We start from the raw sequence: 25,259 nt of genomic DNA, 5'->3' as shown, positions 1-25,259 counted from the left end.
TCTTTAGCTCTTCCAGCAGCTGCAGATTCTCCCCAGAGCTCTCACCTGTGTTCTCTTTGTGCCTTGCTTGGATTTTTTTTGGTTTTGTTTGCACAACTTTGATCGTTTCCATCCCTGGAAGTGCCCAAGGCCAGGCTGGAGCCTCCTGGGACAGTGGAAGGGAGTGGAACTAAACCATCCTTAAGGTCCCTTCCAACCCAAACCATTCCATGACTGTATTTGATCACTCTGGGTGGAATTTGAGTGTCCTTTTTGATTTTTTTGGCAGACACTGTGGACTCCATCACCCCGGATAAAGTGCGGGGTTTGCGGGACATGCTCAACAGCAGCGCCATGGACATCATGTACTACACCAGCCCCCTCTACAGGGATGAGGTCAGTCTGCAAAACCTGCTTTTGGGGGCAAAAACCTGCATTTGGGATTGTCAGGAAAGCTCCTTCCAAGGAAAAGCTGCATAAAGGGCATTAACACTTTGTAGGTGTGTCGTGATCACCCACAGTAATCAGAGTTTTAAGAGTGAGAGGGGAAAAAGGGCAGCAAAAAATAACATTTAAAATTTATTTAGAGCAGAAATGGTTCTGTATCAACAGCTGAAAATGAGAAGGGGTTTAATGTTGTTGTTCTTCATTTCTGCATGTTTAAAGCAATGAGAGTCCATAGAGCTGAGGTTCTTTTTACCTCTGACAAGCCCATGGGTTTTTGTCACTTCGTTTTTGCTGTTTCTGAAGACAGGTGGGATGGCAGCACGAGCAAACCCAGTCTGAATTTGTCTGAATGCAGGGAAACCAAACTGACTCCAGTTTCTCAGTTTGTTCATATCCTGGATGCTCCCATCCTGCCTTGACCCAGCTGTGTAGCTGCTGAGTGACCCCATTAATCAGAGGAGAAAAGCCAGGAATATGATCATAAATTACAGTGGCCTGGAAATAATGATAAGCCTTGAACAAATGATAATAACCCTGAATAAATGAAGTAACCCATAAAATATGAAGAGTGCTTCACCCCAGCAGCATCCCTTGTGTGTCACACTTTCTGGAAATGCCCTGTGGGGCAGTTTTAGGATAAATTTCTGTCAGAATTGCAGCTTTTTCCTGTTATGTATGGAGTAGTGCTAATCCTTTTGCAGCCTTGAGCATGTTTGGACTGGGGCAGGATGAGATTTTAAATCTTACCTGGGTATTTGGTGCTGCCTTTCAGTCAAATTGGGTGTGTTTGCATCCTTTAGAATGACAATTTTCCAACTGAAATCTGTGCCTCTCTTCCTGCTCAGTAATGCAGAATTCATTGATCAGAGCTCTCCACTGCCTCTCAGCTTTCCCTGTCTGTTGTGTGCCTGAAGCCAACATGAACTTGTGTGGCAAGTTTTGTGGAAATTTCTCTGGCAGCTTGAGAACAGATATTTTTAAACTGCATTAGAGGCTTGGCATGTGCATGGACATCTTATGGGAAATGGGTTAGTGAGTGAAGTTGAGGTGTGCTGGCCAGCAGTGTGTGAAAATTTAATTCATTGCTCAGTAGAACTGCAGTTTTACAGGTTTATCACCATTCCCTGGGTGTGAGAACTGACATAGGAACGTGCCTAGATCTGATTACAAAATACCAAGTTGTTTCTCATCCAATCAAATTAATTTCCTTGAATTGTTTGCAGCAATACACACAGGTTAGTCTTCCTTGTCCCATTTTATTTTCTGTGAGCTGACTTTGCAGAGTTGAACACTCAAATGGAGCATTCTTCTGGATGGTTCTCCCATCTTCAGTGTGCTTTTCTTGTGGCACTTTGCTCCTTCCAGCTCAACAATGAGCCTTGGCTTTGAGGATTCCCATGGTCACACATTGCTCAGAGTTCATCTCCCTGCTCACTGCTTCATCACCCCAACACAATTCTCTGTATAGCCCAGGCACTTCCAGTGCCTTCCACCCAGAAATCCTCAAAGGACCTCAAAAGGAGATTATTAAACTTCCCTTTGCCCCTGGGAAATTAATTGAGGAATGTGGTGAGCTCAGCCTAGAGAAGAGTGAGGCTGATTCTGAGCAGCCACAGAATCCCAGCCTGGCTTGGATTGGATCTGAAAAATCCATCCAGTGCCACCCCTGCTGTGGCAGGGACACCTTCCCCTGTCCCAGGCTGCTCCAATCCCATCCAGCCTGGCCTTGGGCACTGCCAGGGATCTAGGGGCAGCCACAGCTTCTCTGGCAATTCCAGCCCAGCCAGGAATTCCCAATATTCCACCCATCCCTGCCCTCTGGCAGTGAAGCCATTCCCTGTGTCCTGTCCCTCCATCCCTGTCCCCAGTCCCTCTCCAGCTCTCCTGGAGCCCCTTCAGGCTCTGAGCTCTCCCTGGATCCTTCTCCTCTCCAGGTGAACATTCCCAGCTCTCCCAGCCTGGCTCCAGCCCTTGCAGCATCTCCATGGCCTCTCTGGGCTCTCTCCAGCTCCTTCTGCTGTTGGGAGCCCCAGAGCTGGCAGAGCATTCCAGGAGGGCTCTCCTGTGTCCCAGGACAGAATCCTGCCCCTCTCCCTGCTCCCCTCCATGCCAGGGCTGCATTTTGGGCTGGGAGCACCCAGGGCACGATGCTTGGATAGGAATTTTCTTCCCCCTTTTTCAAGGATTTTCCCTACTCAGAAATATCACAACTCCTTTAGAACTCCTGATCACTCTCTGGGCAGCTGATTGAGGGGTTTGCAATGGCAGAATTCCCCTCTCTCCTGCCAGGCTTTGTCCTGTTGGTACCTCAGGAGAGCACAGAGCTCTGGGTTGCTCATTTGAGCTGGGTGAGCCCCTCTCTGATTTCAGGTATTGTTTCTTCTCCAGTGAGGCAGGAGAATATCCAAGAGGTGCCTCTGACTTGTGTATGTGATGTGATACCAGGCAGGCATCAATTAATAATTCAGCACAGCCCCCTGAACATCCCAGGCTGCTCTTAGACTGCAGCCAACAGATTCAGCTGGGCTGGTTTTGTGGGAGAGAACTGTGCTGTGTCCTCCTCTGTGCCAAATCCCTCCTTTATTTATTACCCAGATGTAAGAAGAAGCAATAAATTGATATTCTGATGCACACAGGCCTTTTTCTAAATGAGCAGTCATTTCCCATTCTGCCCCTGACCTTGCTGGTCCATCTGTGGTAATGTAATCTTGGGTTTTAGTGTCCTCAGTGGGTGACTCTGTTTCACATCTGTGTCACTGTAGCTTCATATTTCTTTAATAATAAATGGTTGCAGCAGAGATCCAAAGGACTCAGTGTTGCATAGTAAATTCAGAGTTGTCACCTTCCTTATACTGTTAAGTGCCTTTTTTTTAACTGATCTTCTCTGTACTTACTTGCAGGCTAATTGTAATTCTGTAAATTATTAATAAATGTCTTGGCAGAAAATGCCTTTAGTGCAGGATAAATATAATTTGCTTCCATCATTCCAAGATTTCTAAGGATTTAGTACAAATATTGCACTGTAAAAGTGGGAAAACTTCACTGTCCATTTTAGAATCATGGAATAGTTTCTGCTGGAAGGGACATTAAGGATAATCTCATTCCAATCCCTGCCATGGGCACTAGAACAGGTTACTCAGAGTCCTGACCTTGGAATGGCTTCATGGTTTGCCCTTTTACACCTATTTTAAAAGGAGAATTAATGGCTAACCTCTAAAATTTTGGGACAAGCATTATCTTTTACCAGAGTTCTCACTCCCCTTGGATTGTTCTGCAATGGAAATACCATTTTCCTGTGCACTCCTTTCAGCAATAAGGTGTGTTGGAAAACAAGATGAAAAATTTTAAGCTGAGACTATTTCAGGACTGGTTTTGCATATCTTGAACCTAATAGTGAAGGAGCTGCTTAATTAAACCTTGGCTTGTTTAATTAATTTGATTGCCCTTGAATGTATTCTCAGCTTTATGAAGTGATTGGTTAGTGGCTCTGCCTGGACTAAACTTCATCTTGAGCACAGTGACTTGTTAGAAATGGGCTGGACTCAGCTTTTCTGCAGCAAGAGAGACTCAGGCAGATCCACAGATCCTTTTTCTGTCTCATCCCCAAGAGACAGAGCCCTTCTGTTCCCACAGCCTCAGCTCATTCTGGCCTCTCATCTGTTGTTGTGACACTGCTCTGGCACCCATCAGTGATTCCATCAGGGAATGTGACAGCTCCTGTCTCCTGGGGGTCAGCAGCCTCACCAGCTCTGCTGGCACCTTCTCCTGAGCAAAAACTCCTCATCTTTGCTTTTCCAATCCCTCACAATCCACCCTGGAGCTGCTGCTCCTCCCTTGCCTTTCAAGGACCCTCTCCCCCCTCCAGCTGGCTCACACTCCCTGGTGCCTGCTGGCTGAGTTTCAAATTTGCACTTTCTCCTCAAGTTCTCTTGACATTTGGAAGGAGCTGCCTGCAGAGCTCACCATTCCTCCTTCACATTCCTTCCCCACAAAACCTGCAGGAGCAGAGGGTGCAGAGTTCAGGTGTCCTGCACTCCCTTGCCTTTGTTTTATTTTTCATGGGCTTCACACTGTTCATGTGGGAAGATTGTCCAGTGGCTGAGCATCCTGTGGAGCCAGCTCAGAAAAAGGAGCAGCACTCAAACTCAGTGTTACTGCTGGGCTCAGGTGCCACCAGGACTTTTCTGCTCCTTGTTTGCTTGAAATAAAACCTCATTTCCTGGATATTGAGAGGGAAATGGCATTTTCTACACTGTGCACTGAAAAGCCTCTTCAGCCACAGTGAACTGCTCACAAAATGGATCAGGGGATGGAGTTCTGGATCTCCCAGGTGCTGTTTGTCCATACACACATCCCAATTCCCTTCTGCTTTGCCAGGAACATGCTATCCATGCTTATTTATGCTGGTGTCTTCAAGGCTGCTTTACCTCACAGGAGGGTGAACAGCTGTTTGGGGTACTGGAATGAAGAGGTTAAAGAGCTGTTTGGGATGCTGGTGCTGGAATTTAGAGGTTGAAGAGCTGTTTGGGATGCTGGAATTAAGAGGTGGAAGAGCTGTTTGGGTGCTGGAATTTAGAGGTTGAGCAGATGTTTGGGATGCTGATGCTGAAATTTAGAGGTTGAAGAGTTATTTGGGTGCTGGAATTTAGAGGTTGGACAGATGTTTGGGATGCTGGTGCTGGAATTTAGAGGTTGGACAGATGTTTGGGATGCTGGAATTAAGAGGTGGAAGAGCTGTTTGGGTGCTGGAATTTAGAGGTTGAGCAGATGTTTGGGGTGCTGGTGCTGGAATTTAGAGGTTGGACAGATGTTTGGGATGCTGGTGCTGGAATTTAGAGGTTTGGATTTTCCCAGCCTGGCACAGGGTGCTGTTAATGCTCTGCACAAAAGGGCAGCAGCTCTGGATGTCTCACTCCTTCCCCAATTCCTTGTTCCCATCATGATCCAGCAATTCAGGCTTGCCCAACACCCAGGAGGTGATAAGAGATGATTCTGCTGCCCTTTTTATCCTTTTTGCTCTTCAGCCTGAGGTGACAGGGATGTGTCACCTGACCCAGATTCCCCATCTTGGCTTTCCAGAACCCAGGGCTGTGCCACCAGGATTCCTGAAGGGATGGGATAGGTTATTTTTGACTTCCTGGAAGCCATGGAAGACAGGCACATAGCTGGGAAAGCAAAGGGCATTTTTGGCCTCATCAAGTCCAGCCTCCTGCTCCTTGCTCAGCACTCTGGATTTTGGCTTCCCCCTGGAATTGCATGACCCTCAAGCCAGCTTTCCATGAATGTGCAGGATGATCATTCCTTCCTCTGCCTTTAATTTGGTTTCTGAGGGGCAGAGAGCTTTTAACCTCAGTTAGTGTGAATATGAGCTGCTGCCTTCTGAGCAACTTGATCCTGCAGGTTTGAGTTTCCTGCCAGGAGGATTTATTGGCAAAACTTCAGCTGATAAAGGGAGATGATAATCCCAGAATGGTTTGTGTTGGAAGGGATCTTAAAGCCCATCTCATTCTAAACCTCTGCCATGGCAGGGGCACCTTCCACTGTCCCAGGTTGTTCCAAGCCCCATCCATCCTGGCCTTGGACACTTCCAGGGATCCAGGGGCAGCCACAGCTGCTCTGGGCACCCTGTGCCAGGGCTTCCCCACCCTCACAGCCAAAAATTCCTTCCCAATATCCCATCTATATTCCCCTCTGTCAATGGGAAGCCATTCTCCCTTGTCCTATCACACACCCTTTCTTTGATATATTTCAGTCACACCCTTTCTTTGAAATATTTCAGTGTCCTCAGGCTAAATGAGGCAGGAGGGCCAGCAGGGAGGATGGGATTTGATGCAGCTTTTCTGGAAGAAATAGGAATTGTTCCATTTGCTGCAGTGTTTGTTCTGCTCAGAAACAGGCAGGTAAAGGTGCTGCATTCCCCTGCTCCCTTTGGAAGATGGAGCAGAGCAGATGGCAGGGAAAAACATCAACTCAGTCCACTGCTGCCTCATTTATTCTTTAGTGAGCTATTTGAGCTTGTATAGTCTGTGGGAGAAGCTTAGGAGGTGGGCAGAAACCTTTAAAATGGACTGGGCAGAAACTCAAGGAGTCTCTGGGCTTTTTGTAAGGAGAACTGGGATGGACAAACAGCTCCCAGTGTCCCCAAAACCAGCTGGGAACTGAGAGGGAGGATGGAAGAGGGGAGTTGGAAAGAGAGAGAGGAGTCTGGTCATGCTGCATTCCACTATTCCCACCATCCCTGGGATTTTTTGGGGTGATTCCTGCTCTGCTGTTTTCAGGCAGAACCAGCAGGTCCTTCCCAAGCACATAATAGATCCCATGGCCCAGCAGGTGCTGAGGTTTGGGGCTGGCAGGAGCAGCAGGGGGAAGATTCCTGATTTCAGCAGGAATTCCTTGGATGGAGGTGCAGTGAGAGCAGGAGGAGCTGAAATGAGGAACCCATCACCTGTAACCCAACCATGAGATGCAGAAATGGAGCAGCCTTTGAATGTCCTGGCTCTGAGAGGCTGAGGAGGGAGTTGTAATTTTATTATTTTTAATTAAGACCCTTTAGAGGGAGTAGAAAGACAAGCTGTGCATAAAAAGATCAGCTGTTAAAAAATTTATTGTAGTGATACCATTTAGGAGAGAAAATTTGATAGGCAGTCATATTTTTCATGTTTAAATCCAACAAAAAAATTCACTGATTTTAGGCAATGCAAAGCCACTTAGTGGTTTTAGGAGTGTTTTTGTATGGATTGTTAGGAAATACCAAGCTGTAACTACAAAAGGTTTGAAAGCAGTTCATGTTGCATTTGCTGGACTAAAACCCCGTTCAAACCAAACTTTTATTTCACAAGTTGGAATATTTTATGAAGACCAAAAAGCAAATCAGGATTAAATCATAGAATGGCTTGGATTGGAAGGGAAAAATATCATCTAGTTCTATGCCTAACTTAATTTCATATACTGTATAACCAAACAGGTTTTTAGCTGGAACTTTAAATGAATATTTGTTTTCTTTTGGTTCCTTTTGTTTCTCCTTTTTTTTTTTTTTTTTCTTTACTCTGCACCACAAAGGTTCAGTTTCTAATTTAGGACTGGCACAGGGCTGTTGGCAGCACACCAACATGCAAAAGTGCTCCCTGCAGGTGGAGGGCTCCTGGTTTTGGCAGAGCAGCAAACCAGCCCATTCACAGTGCCTGGAAATGTGGAAATCCCACAGCAGACCTTCCATTCCACAATTACCTTGGGCATTTGGAGTTTAGGAATGATCTCCATCAGATGATTTGGTTGGGCTCTGGTCTGCAAAATTACAAACCTGCACCTGTTTGGAAATCCAGGAACCATTTCTTTGTTATGTTCATGTTTGTGCTTGGCTTCCCAATAACAGCAAGTTTTTTAAGGAGGAGGAGGATTAAAAACAGGGCTGGACTCAGTGCCCAACCAGGATTTTCCAAAATATTCTGGTTTGTGCCCTCAGATTGCAAAATCAGATCTTTATAATGATGCCAGAAGATTATTTACCCATTCCTGGCAGGAATCCCCAAACACTTGGATTTTAACTGATTCTTGCTGTTATTCTGGATTTTAATCCAAACCTTTTTAAAAGGAGAAAACACCAGCCAGCCACAGCTCATCCTGATTGACATTTTCATCTCTTGCTGAAACCTCTGCCTGTTTTTATGTGAAAGTTTGTACCCACAGTCTGTGTAGACCCAAATGGAAAAAGAGGCAGCATCACAGTCAAAAATACTTGAAAATGGGAGTTCTCATGGTCCTTTCTCCAAGCTGCTGCAAGGCTCTGTTAATCATTTCACAGTGCTTCGGGCAGAGGGTTTGTTGTGTGGATTCTCACTCAGTAAAATGTGTATCAAACACTGGCACTTCTGGTGCTGTTCATATTTATATTCAGTAATGAGTCAGGCTCTTGAAAAATCATGTTGAAATTATATGTTCCATGGCTTTAATTTCCCCTTGCTAACAAGGGAATGATTTGCACTGTCTTGTTTGTCCTCCTTCCTGCCACAGCCTGGAAGCATTGCTCAGTTTCCATGCTGGGATTCACAGGCAAAGCTGCTTCTTTTTTTTTTCATTTCTTTTTTTTTCCTTTTTCTTTTTTCTTTTTTTTTATTTTTTTGCATTGGCCAGTTTCCAAATCTCATGGTTTCCAGTGTTTCTCTCTAAAATACTTCCTGGGAAGCTGCACCTTTTTATCCTACAGTGTAGGGTTTGGAGCAGATAAGCTTCTCATAGACTCCTTGAACACTGGACCAACATTTATTTATTTATTTATTGCTGTAGCACTGTAGGATTAGTCTGTGATGTTCAAGAACCATGTTGCACTCTTGTTTTTCCCCCAAAATCCCTGCTGAAAAACTATACCCAGAAAACTGGTTTTTTAAGCATTGTTTATATCAAATGTTCAAATTGTTCAAATTCTAGCTCTCTTTGTCTCTTTTTTGCCTTTTTTCCTCCTGTATCATCCTCTTAGCTGAGATGAGGGTTTTTATTTTTTAGCAGCATCATTTCATTCTGATTCCTTGGGAATCCTTTCCAGTGGTGCAGGTGTAGGAAGGGAAGGAGGGCAGGGAGCTGCCTCACCTTTCAGCCAGGCAGTGGGGAGGAGGATGAAAATTGATGAGTTCAATCCTGCTTTGCTGACATCCAAAAGCAATTTGGGGATGTGTTCCCAGAACCCATCCAGGCTCTCACTGCAGTGTGAGCACATCCATTTGAGGGGATTTCTCTCTTCTCAGGACAGAGGGAGAAGGGGTGTGAGCTGTTGGTAGGGTGATGCCAAAGTTGTGGCAGAGATGTGAGCTGATTCCAGGTCATGTGTGGCTCAGGCTCCTTCCATCCTCCTTAAATTAAAAAAGGAGCTAAACCTCTTGATACAATGCTCAATGCAGTGCTGCAGAAAATGGAAAATAATCCAACAAGAAGGGAAATAATTACCAACAATTCTGCCAACAAACACTGTTGTGCCAGTGAAAACCAGGTGTTGCTCACCTCAGAGGGTGCTGTTCAGTACTTTGAGCCCAGCTGCCATTTATTGAGGTGTTTATTTCAATTTGATGCTTTGGGCTGTGCATTGCAGCTGTTTTAGGGTCACCTCGTGTCCTGTGTGGTGGCTGCTGGTGGCTCTGGAGGGATGAACCTCTGGAGCCAGTGACCACCAGCCAGGCAGCTGCTGCTGGCCATGGGATTGAGCTCATCTTCCCAACCTGATTTAATGGGTCAGTGTGGGGTGGGAACATTCCTGAACATCAGCTGGAGCAGCAAAATGTTGATACTTGTAATGGTTTTGAAAGCAAAACCAGTGAGAGACTCCAGGTCAGAAATACAATTTAATAGGAAAAAAGAGAAAAATAAAATACATGCAGTAGTACAAAAGAAAACAACTGACAGAGTTCAGAATACAACCTGACACCCTGCTGGTTAGGGGGGTGGTAGCAGCACAGATGAAATGCTCTTGTTGAAGTGGTGATGCTGTAGAAAGGTCTGGGAGCTCTTGTCCTCTGGAAACCAATGGGTAAGGGCAGCTTTGGTGCTCCAAATCTCAGATTTTATCCAGGTAGGAAAGGTTTGGCTCCTCCCCCTGGGTGCAGCATCTCCCAATGGGATGATGGAATTTTATCAGTCCTGCACTGGGACTCCATGGCCATGAACAGGAGAGATCTCCTGGAGGGAGGATGGGTTGGGGAAAAGGATAAAGAACACTGCCCCAGCTGGTTCAACAGATGACCCATTAACAGGAGATACCTCCTGCAGGAAGGATGGGTCCTGGAAAAGAAAAAGAACACTGTCCCACCTGGTGTGACACATGGCCCATTAACAGGAGATATCTCCTGGAGGAAGGATGGGTTGTGGAAAAAATAAATAACACTGCCCACCTGTTCTTAACAGCTGGCCCATGAACAGGAGATATCCCATGGAGGAAGGATGGGTCCTGGAAAAGATAAATTACACTGCCCCACCTGGTTTTTAACAGCTGGCCCATTAACAGGAGATATCTCCCACACAGATCAGGATCACTGCCCCAGCTGGTTTCAGCAGATGGTGATAGAATCCACACTTTTGGGCACATCTTCACATTATAACCTAGGACAATACTAAAGCTTCTCTCCTCACTCTCCTGTCCCAGCTGGTGAAGGGGCTGCAGCAGGAGCTGAACCGGCTCTACTCGCTCTTCTGCTCCCGCAACCCCGAGTTTGAGGAGAAGGGAGGGAAGGTCTCCATCGTGTCCCACTCCCTGGGCTGTGTCATCACCTACGACATCATGACTGGCTGGAATCCAGTCAGGCTCTATGAGCAGCTGCTGCAGAAGGAGGAGGAGGAGCTGGAGGAGAGCTGGATGAGCTACGAGGAGCGGCGTCTGCTGGAGGAGCTGTACCTAACCAAACAACGGTAATGCCCCTCTGGCAGGGGTCAGAGGAGATAACCAACCCCTGATAACACCCTCTGGGTGTTGCCAGCACCCACCAGGGCTGTTATCTTTGGTGGCTGCTGTTCTGCTGCTGGGGCTGGGGTAAATGCTAAGCACAGCACAGGGAGCTCGTGGAATGGTTTGGGTTGGAAGGGAACTTCAAGATCATCCAGTTCCAACCCCATCCAGTTCCAACACCTTCCACCATCCCAGGTTGCTGCCAAGTCTCATCCAACCTGGCCTGGAACACTTCCAGGGGTGGGGATGTTGTGGTGCTGTGAGACACCTACTAGGGAATCTAAAATTAGCAACTTCAGTCTCTCAAGTGGGACATGACAAATGATGAATCACAAGTTTTTGGTTCCTTCCTGAAACCAATCTGAGTATTGGTGAATTGGGAAGCATTAAAATAGCAGCAGCCCTGCTGTGGTAGGAATCAGGATGTGTCTCACTCAGGATATCTGTGTCATCTACAGAGCTGGACTAAGATCAGGATTTCTGAGAAGAGGGAAGTTTAGAAACCTAATGAAGTGTTGCAGTGATAAGATGCCCCTTCAGGCATGTCACAAACATGTAATCAAGGAGAAAAGGCCATTTTCACACTCATACTCCAGCTCCTTAGGCATCCTCTGAAGTGCTTCCACATAAAAATCCCAAGTATCATTTGACACTGGCACTTGTGCACAGAAAGAGTGGCTCTCCCTTCTGTGAGCAATTCAGTGTGAAATGATGGAGAATAGACTCCTGACATCCTGTAACCTCTGCAATTTATTTGGACTGGGAGCAGCTTTACCCACCCATATGTGTGCTTTGTATTTGTAGCTGCTTTTTTTAAATTCAGGCCAAGTAGAAAAGCAGGTGAACAACCTTTATTCATGGGAGTTGAAAGGGTAGGACACCATCCTTTAAAAATTCCACCTCCACACAGAATTTCTTGTGGTTTTGTTGTTGTTTTGGGGGCTTTAAAACAAAATTTGGCTGCAAAATCACCAAGGAAACAGGAGGTGAGTCAGCTGCTCCTGAGGAAGGAGGGTGGGCAGATGCTTGGGGTGGTGAACAGGGGAATTGTCATGGATTGATTGATTCCTTCTGTGGCCAGAGAAACAGGATTTGACAGGCATTGATTCTTAATGAGTTGAGCTGCTGCAGGAAATACTGACACCATCACTCTCTCTTCCCAGCAGACAGAACTGTTGGACCCCACAGGAATGCCTGTTTGCATCAGAGAGGTTAAAGCTGCATTTTTTATTGGATCTCAGAAAGATCTCTATTTTCCAGGTTGAGAGAGATAGAAGAGAGGTTGCATGAGTTAAAGGCATCCACCATATCAAAACCACCTGTCTTAAAATTTAAGGTATGTATATTTAAGAGGTTTCTACTGAATTTTTCCTGCTTGCTGTAAAAATACACCTGCAGTGTGAGTCATTCTGCTCACTTTTATTTTTCCCATGTCCCTAGACATGATTTTGGCAGAATAATTTGGATGTTGGATGAAGTGTGTGTACACATATATGTGAAAATGTTGTTGTATTCATAGATTATTGTTATTTGTAATAAATTTTGAGCAGCCTGGTCTGGTGGGAGATGTCCCTGCTCATGGCAGGGGGTTGGAATGAGCTGAGCTTTAAGGTCCCTTCCAACCCAAACCATTCTGGGATTCTGTTATATATGTTTGTATGAAATTATATGTAAATATATAGATTTTAAATGCATTTAATACATGTTAAACCTAGTTGGTTTATTATACACACACACAATTCTGTGGGAAGGTAAAAACCATTTGGCAGATTGCATCAATCACATATTTTAAACAGTTTCACTTCCACTCCATTGAATAATCCATCTTCCTTGGGGACTCCTTCTAGCATGTCACATCTCTGAGCAAATCTGATTGAATTTCCTCCAGGAGTGGATTTTCCTTCCAAATTATTCTGCTCTGACAGCTAGCACACTTTCAATCTCATGAAGCAGATTGCTTGCTAATCAGCTGTGCAAATTGCTAGAATTCCTTATCTTTGGGAAAAGGCATTTTCCAGCGCTTGGGTGGGATGTGCAACAACTTTCTCCTTGCTCAACTCCATCCTGAAGTGTTAAACCATAAAAATGTGACATGATAGATGGGAATAAAATGGATTATTGCTTCTTAACTTGCCATTTTTCTTTCCTTATGAGTTCAGAAGGGCTCCTGGAAGCCAAGGTCAATGTTGAGCCATAAAAAAAGAGGAAACCAGCCATAATTCATGTTGTCACAGCCTTTTTTTTTCATCACTGTTTGAAAGCCTGTGTCAGGCTATTATCTCTCCCATCAAGGAAGCTGGAGTCAGGCTGGTCCTCCCCCAGCTGTGGGAAAGATTATTCTTCACTCAGTTTAAACTGAAGGGTTTTGGACAATTGCTTTTTAGATGGAGAGGAGAAAAGTGGAAAGAAACTTTAGATAAACTTTATCTGCCTAAATAGATGGGGCAGATCTGTAATCTTCAGGTGACATTTCCACTGCAGTTCATCCTTTTTCTTGCCCTTACTGACAGGGAGATGTTTTGTTTCTGTCAAGCCTCATGCTGGTGACTCCCATGGCTTGAGACAGAGCTCCAGGGGGAGAAGCTTTCCATGGAAATGATGGCAAGGGAGGATTTCAGCAGTGTCTGAAATAGGATTGCTCACTGAGGGTGACTCTTCATGTCAGCTCTTCTGTGGACTCAAAAAAAATCAGAGTTCCCAGGATGGGACAGAGTCACTGGTGCCACATGAAGGAGAGTTGAGCTTGATGTTGAGCAAACACAAAAGTTGCTTTTGGCAAGACAAATGCAAGAAGAAATAGAGCAGCTTGCTTGGTTTGTGCTTAATATTAGAGGAAATGAAATTATTGACTCCATGGGGAGGAAAAACCCCACAAAACATGAAGATATGGGGGTGTTGTACCCTAATAAAATATTGGACAAGGCACCAGAGTGGGAACTTGAGGGGGAGGGATCTTTGTCCCTTTTGCTCTGGTTCTCAGATGAGATAATGGAATTATTGCCTGCTCAACCAGCAGGAGCTGTGGGGGTTAAAAGCAGAGCCAGCACCCCATTGTAAATTTAAGATTCAGAATCACAGCCCTCTCCCCACCAGCCTTGGAAGAGGAGTTGAAGGATGAAAAGCTGAAGAACATGGGGACATGGGGAATAGTGTGACACCAACCCCTCCCTGCCTCTGGTGTGTGAAAATAGGAAATTTTTTATTGCAGGATGGGAAGATTTTTATTTCAGTCATGGGAAGAGGAGAGCTGGATGTGCCTCAGTTGCTCCTTAGCACTGACATGGAAATCCATTTAAATCTGGCCCTGCAATGTCCTGGCCCAAAAGACCTCAGGGCTCCTCAGCAGCTCCTGCAGGAAGGTCCAGCCTGCTCCTCACATTCCTCTGTGCCCAGCACAGAAGGGCTCTGCTGCCTCCCTTCTGTTGACTCATTCAGCTTTTTTTTTTCACTTATTTATGAAAATGCTGCAGTGCTAAGTTGAATGGATGAGTACTTGGCTGAGCTTCTGCTTAAAATACAAATAAATTCATTAAGTCTTGTGTTTATGAATCATAACCAGGAGAGGAGTTCTGCTCTCAAAGGGCATTTTGTAAACATGTCTCCTGTGTTGTTGAACATTCTCCTCACTCCAGGAGAAACACCAAAATTTACAAATATTTTCTAGAAAGATTTAGATCTTCTATTCCCAGTAGATTTTATAATACAGCAGCCTGATTTTCAGCCACCTTGCACCAGCACTGACAGTTTAATTAAAGGATTTGGGCTTTAGAATGGAAGAATTAAGGTTGGAAAAGATCTGTCCACCACTAAACCACGTCCCCAAGTGCCACATCCACATTAAATCCCTGCAGGGATGGGGACTCCAGCACTTTATCCATAGAAATGATGGGACAGCAGTGGGACAAAAGCCACACACTGTGTAACCACTGGAACCAGTCACCTTTTGAGGCTTTTCCCAGTCTCTTTTGAGTGCTCTCCAAGCTGGCAGGCACTGTCTGATTCCTCCCTAAAGCAGAAAAACCATAATTGTGCCTTTCAGATGCTTGGCAGGGACATATCAGGTGGGCAGGGTTAGGGGTTACTTATTCAATTTCTAAAGGATTGCACTGGGAATGTCTCTTTCTGTTGTGTTTGAAGATGAAAAAGCTTTTTGTCCAAGCTGCCAAAACACAAGATCTGTGTAAAACTGAAGGAAGGAAAGGAGCCTTGCACCAGGTGACAATTTTAATGACAGACCATGCAATAACCATGCTGAAAGTCTAGTTTTTTATCTTTTTCCATCGAGTTGGGACTTCTTTTGGAAGGGAGGGATGTGGTACCAGTGCCAAGACAGAGGAGGAGGAGGAATGTTTTGTGCAGCACTGGAATCCAAATGATGAAAAGGACCATTATTCCTCATTCCATGTGCTGACATACAGAGAAGGCACATGGCATTCCAAGGATCTCACATTTACCAAGAATTCAGTAATTTCTCTTGCTGGCTGAGCATCTGACAATGGCAACATTAATTTTCCAAGTAAGAAGATAAAGGTTGAAAGGTGATTTTGGCTTAGGGAAATGTCTTTTTCCATTTGATGGTTTAGGAGGTGATGTCTGAGGGTTGCTGGTGGGGGGTCAGTGTTGAATCCTGACCTTGGATGGTTGTAATGACCCCAAAATGCAGGTTCAGGTTCAGGATGTGGTGGCACTGGTGACAAACACCGTGCTGTTCACTTAACACCAGCAGGAAAATCATGGACAGCTTGGTCAGGATCAGAATGGGGAGGTGTGGCAGGTTTGGGAAAATCAGGAAAAGTCAGACTCATTTCTTTAGTGTCTCCCAAACTCTTCCTGCTCCATCCTTTCCATCACTGGAAAGGATTGCAAACACCCAGCTTGATTTTTGGTTTAACACCCCAACATGCAGCCAAGTTTAATTTATTGATGTCATGATGTTCAGAAGAACCCACCAAAACTTTGAGTTAAAAAAAGGTGCAGAGAGCATCCAAACCCATGCTGGGAAGCATCATTTCCATCCTTATTTACCCAGGATGAAATCTCTCCCCAGGTTGAGAATTTCTTCTGTATGGGGTCCCCCCTGGCAGTGTTCCTGGCCTTGCGTGGGATCCGCCCTGGAACCAGCGGCAGCCAGGACCACATCCTGCCCAGAACCATCTGCAACAGGTTATTAAACATCTTCCACCCCACAGATCCCGTGGTGAGTCTTCAATTGCGGCCTCAAGATCCTACCTTGCCTGGTTTTAAGCTCTGGGATAGTGTGGGATCTTCAAAGAGTGTGAGTCAACACACAGCAGAGGGTTGTTTGTTAATGGTTCTTGTACAATGGGTTTGGGGTTTGGAACTGTAGAATCAAATTTTCTGTAAATAATTGCTGTAAATAACAGGTATTTTGCTTCTCTTTTCGTAGTAATAAGCATAAAATTTGGGATTATTCTGATTTTTTTTCCCGAATAAATACTCCTTGCTCACAAAGATTTTGTGTTTAACTTCCCAGCTTCTATTAAAACATCATCTGTCCAAAGATGTTTTAAAAAGGCTTCACAAGCAGTTTACAAGATAAAATAGGAAAAAAAAGACTGGGGTTCTTTTCCCAAAGGACCCTAAAAGTAGAAGTTTGTTGGTGTTATTTGGGAGAGGATTATTTGTGTGGCTTTGCCTTTTCCTCACTCCACAGCAGCCAGTGTTGGTGTAACCAAATCAGATTCTGAACCTTTGATCTGCATCCCCTTGGTAACTTCTCTGATGCAAATTTGATTTGGAATTTGATATGGAACAGCAGTTTGGGGATACTTTGCTATTTAAAGTAGCTGAATTTAAGTATATTCAGACTTCAGTCCAAACATGGTCACGTTCAGCTGCAGCTACTCCAGAATTTTCCTGGATTGTCAGGGACAATTGGTTCCACTCTGCAAAAAGAAACTTCACTTGGTTCTAAAATAAAGAAGTGCAGGATGCTTTTCTACATCTAAGTGGACAAAGAGAAATAAATACTCAATAGGAAAAATATTTTGAAAATAAACATAACTCATGGTTTGCACAGGGATCAACAAAACGTTTGCACAGCCAATTCCTCTTTATTGTGTTAGAATTATCTTAACTTGACATGAAGTTTGTTCTCCAAGTAAAACCACCTGTGTGTTGGTAACAACATGTAGTGCCAGTGTTGTAACCCAGGTGTTGCAGGGATGTGCAAAAACGAGTTCACAAGGAAGTGTGAGCTGATAGATCTGCCAGGCTGCAAAACTAAAAGTGAAATTTAATTATTCACTAAAAGGGAATCACACCATAACACCACCACTGTGTCACCTTCCAGGCTTTGCTTAGGACAAATATTCTGCATTTGAGGTTGGAGAGAGTTCAGGATGGGAAGGAAAAGTGATTTGTTAAAATTTTTTGATGCTCACTCCAAATTCCCCTTTTCCAGGCCTACAGATTAGAACCCTTAATCCTGAAACACTACAGCAACATCTCACCCGTGCAGATCCACTGGTACAACACAGCCAATCCCCTCCCCTATGAACACATGAAGCCAAGTTTCCTGAACCCCAGCAAAGAAGCTACCTCAGCCCCCGAGCCCGAGAGCGCCTCGGCAGCGCCCAGCCCCACCACGTCCCCGGTGCTGGTGCGGCGCCACTACGGCGAGTCCATCACCAACATTGGCAAAGCCAGCATCCTGGGTAGGGGTTCTGGGCTGGGGATGGGAGATCCTGCATCCTGGGTAGGAGTTCTGGGGTCAGGATGGGGGATCCTGCATCCTGGGTAGGGTCCTTGGGGTCAGGATGGGGGATCCTGCATCCTGGGTAGGGTCCTTGGGGTCAGGATGGGGGATCCTGCATCCTGTGGGGTGGGGATGGGAGATTCTGCATCCTGGGCAATGTCCCCAGACTGGAAATGGGATATCCTGCATCCTGGGTGATGTCCCTGGGGTGGGGATGGGAGATCCTGCATCCTGGATAATGTCCCCAGACTGGAAATGAGATATCCTGCATCCTGGGTAGGGTTTCTGGGGAGGAGATGGGAGATCCTGCATCCTGTGGGGTGGGAATGGGGAATCCTGCATCCTGGGTAATGTCCTTGGGGTCAGGATGGGGGATCCTGCATCCTGGGTAGGGGTTCTGGGCTGGGGATGGGAGATCCTGCATCCTGGGTAGGGTCCTTGGGGTCAGGATGGGGGATGCAGCAATCCTGGGCAATGTCCCCAGACTGGAAATGAGATATCCTGCATCCTGGGTAGGGTTTCTGGGCTGGGGATGGGAGATCCAGCATTTTGAGCAATGTCCCCTCTGTCCCCAGGCTGGGATATCCAGCATTTGGGGTAATGTCCCCAAGCTGGGAATGGGATTTCAAGTATTTTGGGTAGGGTCCTTGGGCTTGGGATGAGTGATGCAGCATCCTGGGTAGGGTCCTTGGGGTGGGGATGGGAGATGCAGCAATCCTGGGCAATGTCCCCAGACTGGAAATGAGATATTCTGCATCCTGGGTAATGTCCTTGGGGTGAGGATGGGGGATCCTGCATCCTGGATAATGTCCCCAGACTGGAAATGAGATATCCTGCATCCTGGGTAGGGTTTCTGGGGTGGAGATGGGAGATCCTGCATCCTGTGGGGTGGGAATGGGGAATCCTGCATCCTGGGTAGGGGTTCTGGGGTGAGGATGAGGGATCCTGCATCCTGGGTGGGATTTCTGGACTGGGGATGGGGGATCCTGCATCCTGGGTAATGTCCTTGGGGTGGGGATTGGAGATCCTGCATCCTGAGCAATGTCCCCAGACTGGAAATGAGATATCCAGCATCCTGGTTAGGGTCCTTGGGGTGGGAATAGGAGATCCTGCATCCTGGGTAGGGTTTCTGGGCTGGGGATGGGGGATCCTGCATCCTGGGTAGGGTCCTTGGGGTGGGGATGGGGGATCCTGCATCCTGGGTAATATCCTTGGGCTGGGGATGGGAGATCCAACATCTTGGATAATGTCCCCTCTGTCCCCAGGCTGGGATATCCAGCATTATGGGTGTCCCCAGACTGGGAATGGGATATCCAGCATTTTGGTAATGTCCCCAGACTGGACATGGGCTATCCAGCATTTTAGGTAATGTCCCCAGACTGGGGATGGGAGATCCTTGGGGAGCTTTGCTGCTTCCTGGGATGGGGATACAGCCCTAAGGAAACTCAGCTCTGGAGATGGGATGGGAGAGCTGGGGGTGCTCACCTGGAGAAGGATCCAGGGAGAGCTCAGAGCCCCTTCCAGGACCTAAAGGGGCTCCAGGAGAGCTGGAGAGGGACTGGGGACAAGGGATGGAGGGACAGGACACAGGGAATGGCTTCACTGCCAGAGGGCAGGGATGGATGGGAGATTGGGAATTGGAAATTCTTTCCTGTGAGGGTGGGGAGGCTGTGGCACAGAGCAGCTGTGGCTGCCCCTGGATCCCTGGAAGTGTCCCAGGCCAGGCTGGACAGGGCTTGGAGCAGCCTGGGACAGTGAAAGGTGAATCTGCTCATGGCAGGGAATTGAAACTGGATGAGCTTTAAGATCCCTTCCAACCTGAACCAGTCCATGATTCCTGTCCCTTGCACAGAATCAGGGAGTGGCTGAGGTTGGAAGTGACCTCTGGAGATCATCCATCCTCACTGGCAGAGGGTGGTTTCAGTGAGTTCTGTAGGTGTGTGGCTTGGTTTAACCCCAGCTGACATTTACTTGGAAATAAAAATCAGTTTATGTGCATTGGAGTCAAAGCTTGGGGCAGATGATGCAGTTCATGCAATTGCTGCCTTATTTTTGTCTGCCTTATTGAAGTAACATCCCAGTGATTTAACAGTTTCCACTCTGCTTCATAGGAAAAAAAAATTAAATTGAAGCTTGTCTTTGATTCCATTTTCTGGTATTGGCAAATAGCAGAAAAATCACACCATATAACCCATTAGAATTACCTTTAACTCATGGTTCTACAATAGGAAATTCAGGCTGGTTTAATATAAAGTCTGCTCCTTTCTGGCTTTCTGAGTCAAAATAAGCCCTGGTTTAAGTGAGCTTAAATTCCCTTCACTGGAGCTTATACTTGATCATGCACTTGCAGTTTTTGTTGACTCAAGGCTTTTCTTTAGCTCTCTGTGTGGGATTTGGGAGAATCCTCATGCCAGGAGTCTTCCCAATCAAATAAGACTATAAAAGCAGTTTGTCCTCAAGTAGAGATATGTGGTATTTCAGAGCAGAGTGGCTTTTTGGGGGGGTTCTGGAGTAACTTTAATGTCTTGTCCATGAGGTGGCAGCAGAGTCGGGATAAAACATGACCAAACCACTCTTAACTTTTATATTCCTCTTCCTGAGCAGCCAAAATAGCCCTTTTAAAGGATGATGTAACAGTTTTAAAGGTCTGTTAGGGCAGTGGACCCTTAATAAAATAAATTAAAAGAAATGTCTTCAATGTGCTAATGGGATTTTTAAGTGCAGAAAGCACCAATGTTATTAGAAAGCTTTTTTGTCTTAGAATTGATGAAAGAGCAATCACAACATACCCTTCAAAGTAGCAGATTTCTCTCTGCAGATGCATTTCATGCTGCTTTTTTGTGTTTCCCTTAAAAACAGCTTCCAAATTACAGCTTTTGTCCATGAGATGAGTTTGGGGATAAACAGAGCCCACTCCAGTCAGATATTCCCACCCTTGGAAAGCACCAGAGTGTTTCCCATCCCTCAGCTCTAATTAACTGTGCTGCAGTGGCTTTAATTTGCAGGGACTTTAATTTGCAGTGGCTTTAATTTGCAGTGACTTTAATTTGCAGTTTGATTGATGCATCCTGGGCTGTTTTTTTTCCTCTCTGTGCTGGCTGCAGGAGCTGCAAGCATTGGGAAGGGCCTCGGTGGGATGCTCTTCTCCAGGTTTGGCCGGTCCAGTGCCACCCCCCAGACCATGGAGGCAGGAAAGGATGGATCTGAGGGGGATGACAAGAAGGCCACCACTGTTGGGACCCCACCTTTGCCCCACAGCAGCTCGGGGTTCCTCGAACCCACAGGTGAGTGATGGATCCCGTGGGTCCAGGGAAACAAGAGAGGGGTGGGAGGGCTGGAAATGCCAAAAGTGCTCATGAAAGGATTTGCTGTGGTGGGTTTGCCATAAAGTAATCAATGGTGGATGTCAAGGCCAACTTGGACAAGGCTTGGAACAGTCTGGGGTAGAGGAAGGTGTCCCTGGCCATGGCAGGGGTGGGACTGGGTGATTTTTAAAGTCCATTCCAACCCAAACCATTCTGGGATTTGTCAATCTGTTCCTGGGTTGGATTGGAAGGGACCTTAAAGCCCATCCCATCAATCCCATCCCATCAATCCCATCCCATCAATCCCATCCCATCAATCCCATCCCATCCATCCCATCCCATAAATCCCATCCCACCCCACCCCTGCCATGGCAGGGACACCTTCCACCATCCCAGGCTGCTCCAAGCCCTGTCCAGCCTGGCCTTGGACACTTCCAGGGATCCAGGGGCAGTCACAGCTTCTCTGGGAATTCCATCCCAGTCCCTCCCCACCCTCACAGCCAGGAATTCCTTCCCAGTATCCAACAAACCCTGCCCTCTGACAGTTCAAACCCTTTTTTTCCTCCCAAACTCCCAGCTCCCCCACACATTTCCCATTCTGGAGCACTCTGGATTTTAGGACACGTACAACTGGAAACAGAAGCTGCCGTTGTCCTGATCTGAACTGCTCAGAACAGAAAGTGCAATTTTAGCAGCTGGGTTTTTTTGAAAAGCATAGGTACATCCTGTCAGGAAATTCATCCTTGGATTTATTTCTGAGCTGCCCCTTGGCACTGCTGCAGGACACAGGGATTTTTTTTTAAATTTTTTTTTGCAATCCAAGGAGTCACAAGTGTCCTGTGACAGCATTCACATGATGGATTGCTGTGTGTTCATACTAATTGCAGCAGATAACCTGTCTGAGTCAGTGTTTGGGGGCAGGAAACTTGGGGTTAGACGTGAGGGAAGCAGAGAAGCAGCACAGGGAACATCACCCAGCTGCCAAGGGGGTCCTTCTGGGGGAGCTTCCTGCATGGATCCCACATCCCTCTGTGCTGCAAACCCATCCCTGCTCCATAGAAGGAGAAGGTGGAGCAGGGCTGGGAGCTGAATGATGCAATCCCCACCAAGGGCTGTGCTCACAGAGGGCTGTGCTGCCCTTTGGCTCCTGCCCAAGCTCCCGGAACGGCCTCTCAGAGAGCCCTTCCTGCACAGCCACCGGGGTTTTTTTGGATAAACTCTCCTTCTTGGAAATGACTCTGGTTGTCTGCTGGTGTTCCAAGGTTCCTGGCTGCCTGTGCTCGCTGCAGAGTGGGGCAGAGCTCCTGGGGAAGCAGGAGATCCGCGCCGCGTCTGCCGGAGCGATGCTCCCTCTCCCTCTTCTTCTGAGCCAAGAATTCAAATTCCTTCAAACTGCCTGTGATAAATGGCTGCATTTTTGACTCAGTCTGGGGGTTTGGCTTTTGTAGCTCAGCAGGCTTTTAGGGTTTTTTTGTCCTTTTTATTTTATTGCTCCTCGTGGAGGTTTTCTGCCCGCTGAAGTGCCCCAGCAATAGGTTAATGTTGGCCCAGTTAAAATGCAGTGGTGATTGCTTTGGATGTGGCATTAATCAAAGCAGCCATTGAAATAAAAGGGGAACTGCTGAAAAATACTTGGAATAATCAGGATATTGAAAGGGCAGAGCTGTGGAGGGACAACTGTGCAGGAAGGGTTTGTAGTATTGGGTGTAGCCTCCTTGTATAGACAATAAAAATGCAAAAAATCCATTTATTTCAGAAAGTTTCCTAGTGGGGCCTCAGCATTTGCTGGAAATTTCTCTGTAGTTATCATAACAAGTATAAATAAATATATTTATAGAGTTACAATAAGGCAAACAGCTGCTTGAAAAAAAAAACCTGTCTTTTCTCAAGCTGAGAATCACAGAATCATTCAGGTTGGGAAAAACCTTTGAGAAAAACCTCTCTAACCTTTTTTTTTTTTTTTTAACTGAACTCAGCACCACTCTTAGGTTTGTTCTAAATGCATGAGGTGCATTAAAATGTATTTCTATATTATTAAATCTTGTTGTAGTTGAGTGCCAGAAGCAGAACCCGAAGCTCTCTGGTGTTTTTTGCAGCTCTAACCCCCCTCTTGTTCCTCTCCTTGTCCTTTCCTTGTTGATTTTCCAGTGGAACTGGAGCACAGGATCGACTTTGAGCTCAGGGAAGGTCTGGTGGAGAGCAGATACTGGTCTGCAGTCACATCCCACACTGCTTACTGGTCATCTCTGGATATTGCCCTTTTCCTCCTCACCTTCATGTACAAACAAGACCAAGAAGAGACTGACAAATCCAATTTAGACACTCTGTGAATTTTTGGCTGGGGGCAGGAGAGGAAACTTTCCAAACCAATGGCACAAAGTGGATGTTTTGACTGCAGAGCTGCAGGACCTGTGGGCATGGAGGTTTCAGGTTTAAGTGCATGTTTGGGGGGGTTTTTTTCCTATTTCTAAAGAGAAGAGGTTATTTGTATTTCAAAGCACTTTATAGTTTTCAACGTTTTGCAGTGCTGAATTAGACCTGAAAGGATTCCAAATTGCTGTCAACATGGACTGTACAGAGAGCCAAGACAGAATTGTAGCATCCCGTGGGCAGTTGTGCTTGGGTGACATCCTTGTTAATGACCATAATTGCTGTTTAGTTCATTAAACTATTAAAAAAAAATTAGTGGATTTAAAAAAAAAAAAAAAAAACACAACAACAACAAACCAAACTTAATTTGATTTCCATTAACAAAAAAAAAAAAATACATGTTCAGTACAAACCTAAACCTGCCATGTGCTGATGTTTTATGTACCCTGTGTCATTTTTCCAGGACTTTATTCAGCTCCACATCCAATTATCCCCACACTGGAAGCCCATCCTGACTGCTGGCTTCTGAGGGCCTATCCTACCTGACACATTTAGAAACTAATGCTGAAGAGAAAAACAAAAAAAAAAAAGGAAAAAAAAGGCATGAGGCAAATATTTGAAATACTGTAATTATAATTTATTATTCTCTCTAATCGTTTCATTTTATTCCAGTGTATAAAACATTACTTTTTTACTGGTTTCTTTTGACATAATTTAAGAACCACGTTTATTTTCTACAGTGTTAAGACTTTTTTCTCAGAAATACATATCTTTGTACTACTATTCAAATGAATATATGGACACTGTGGCACACTTTAAGTATTTTTTCATTAAAAATAAATCTTTGTGGTTTCACACAAATGACATCAGTCAAGTTCTTCTCAGAGGTAAGTGCCTTTGCTTTTTCAGGCCCATTGGATTGGTTTGCAGAGGATCCAGCTGTCCTTTGTTTACCATAATGAAATCCATACATGTGTGTGTTTGTATAAAAACATATGGATGTGTATATTTATGTGCAGGGGGAGAGGAGACAGCACCATAAAATACACTTGGTGAGGCCTGAGAATACCAACATTTAGAGGAGGTTTGTATCTGAAACTAATGCAGAAGTCAAGAGGGAAGTTTTGGGATGAAAGGGAATCATCTCCAAATAAAACACTGGAGGGTCACTGTTGGATATTTGCCCTCAGAGCTGCCTCTGCCTGAGGTATTTGTGATCTGGATGGCACATGTGGGAGCTGCAGAGCCCAAATTTCAGTTAAAACAGCAGGAAAGGCTGTGCTGGTGCTGAGCTGTGTTCTCAATGTGCACAGATGTGGCAGCATCAGAGTTCCCTGTCTGGGGGGAGAGGGTGGCTCTTCTCCCAAATTATATTTATTTGGGCTGCTCCTTCCATGAAAGAATTGGGATTCTCTGCTGGATTTAGGAATAATTCTGAAGGGGGAAAAACAAAGAGGGAAGGGAGGAGTGGAGGGGAGTGAAAAGGAAAAATGACACAAACAACACTGCAGTGAACCAACATCCAGCATTCAGGTGGTGGAAAAGATCTTGGTGTGGATCTGTGAAAAATTCTATCTGGCCTCAGAGAATGGAGCTCTCCTGCCTGACCTGTTTACCCTGGAGGATGAGCAATCCCAGGAAAGGAAAATAACTCCCTGAGAGGAGGAAGGCTCTGCTCCAGCCGTTGTTTACAGCACTGGGCCCTCCAGATAAGTTGTTTAATCAGCTCCTCCTAATGAGGACAACTTAAACACAAAGAGGAGAATCTCCTTTTTTATTTAGAACGTGCAAAACGTTTCCACATGTGCATGGTTGGTGTTTCAGGGCTCTGAGCTGGGCTGTGAGGCTGCTGCTTTCCTTTCCAGCCCTGGATCCACACTGGATCCTTTTTTAAGGGCTGTAAACAAAAGGGGTTAATTCCTGCAATTCTTGTGGTCTGTGGAAACCCTGCTGTTGTCCAGGACATGTTTCAGATTTATGGAATAGCTGTTCCCCTGGCCTCAGAACATGCTGG

The 25,259-nt window shown here is 45.8% G+C and overlaps 1 protein-coding gene across 1 annotated transcript in view; it reads left to right on the top strand.

Annotated features, from left to right (window-relative positions):
- Positions 1–24,109, top strand: part of DDHD1 (DDHD domain containing 1) — a 65,415-nt gene extending 41,306 nt beyond the window's left edge. The window contains exons 6-12 of the mRNA XM_033063576.2: positions 269–375; positions 10,553–10,815; positions 12,113–12,188; positions 15,900–16,049; positions 17,277–17,529; positions 20,675–20,854; positions 23,024–24,109. Coding sequence (XP_032919467.1) covers positions 269–375; positions 10,553–10,815; positions 12,113–12,188; positions 15,900–16,049; positions 17,277–17,529; positions 20,675–20,854; positions 23,024–23,205 — 1,211 coding nt within the window. The 3' untranslated portion in view covers positions 23,206–24,109. The remainder of the gene's footprint in view (positions 1–268; positions 376–10,552; positions 10,816–12,112; positions 12,189–15,899; positions 16,050–17,276; positions 17,530–20,674; positions 20,855–23,023) is intronic.
- The last annotated feature ends 1,150 nt before the right edge of the window (positions 24,110–25,259 follow it).

This window comes from Catharus ustulatus, chromosome 6, assembly GCF_009819885.2.
Source record: "Catharus ustulatus isolate bCatUst1 chromosome 6, bCatUst1.pri.v2, whole genome shotgun sequence".
Classification (NCBI taxonomy): Eukaryota; Metazoa; Chordata; class Aves; order Passeriformes; family Turdidae; genus Catharus; species Catharus ustulatus.
This window is presented reverse-complemented; position numbering and strand designations above follow the sequence as displayed.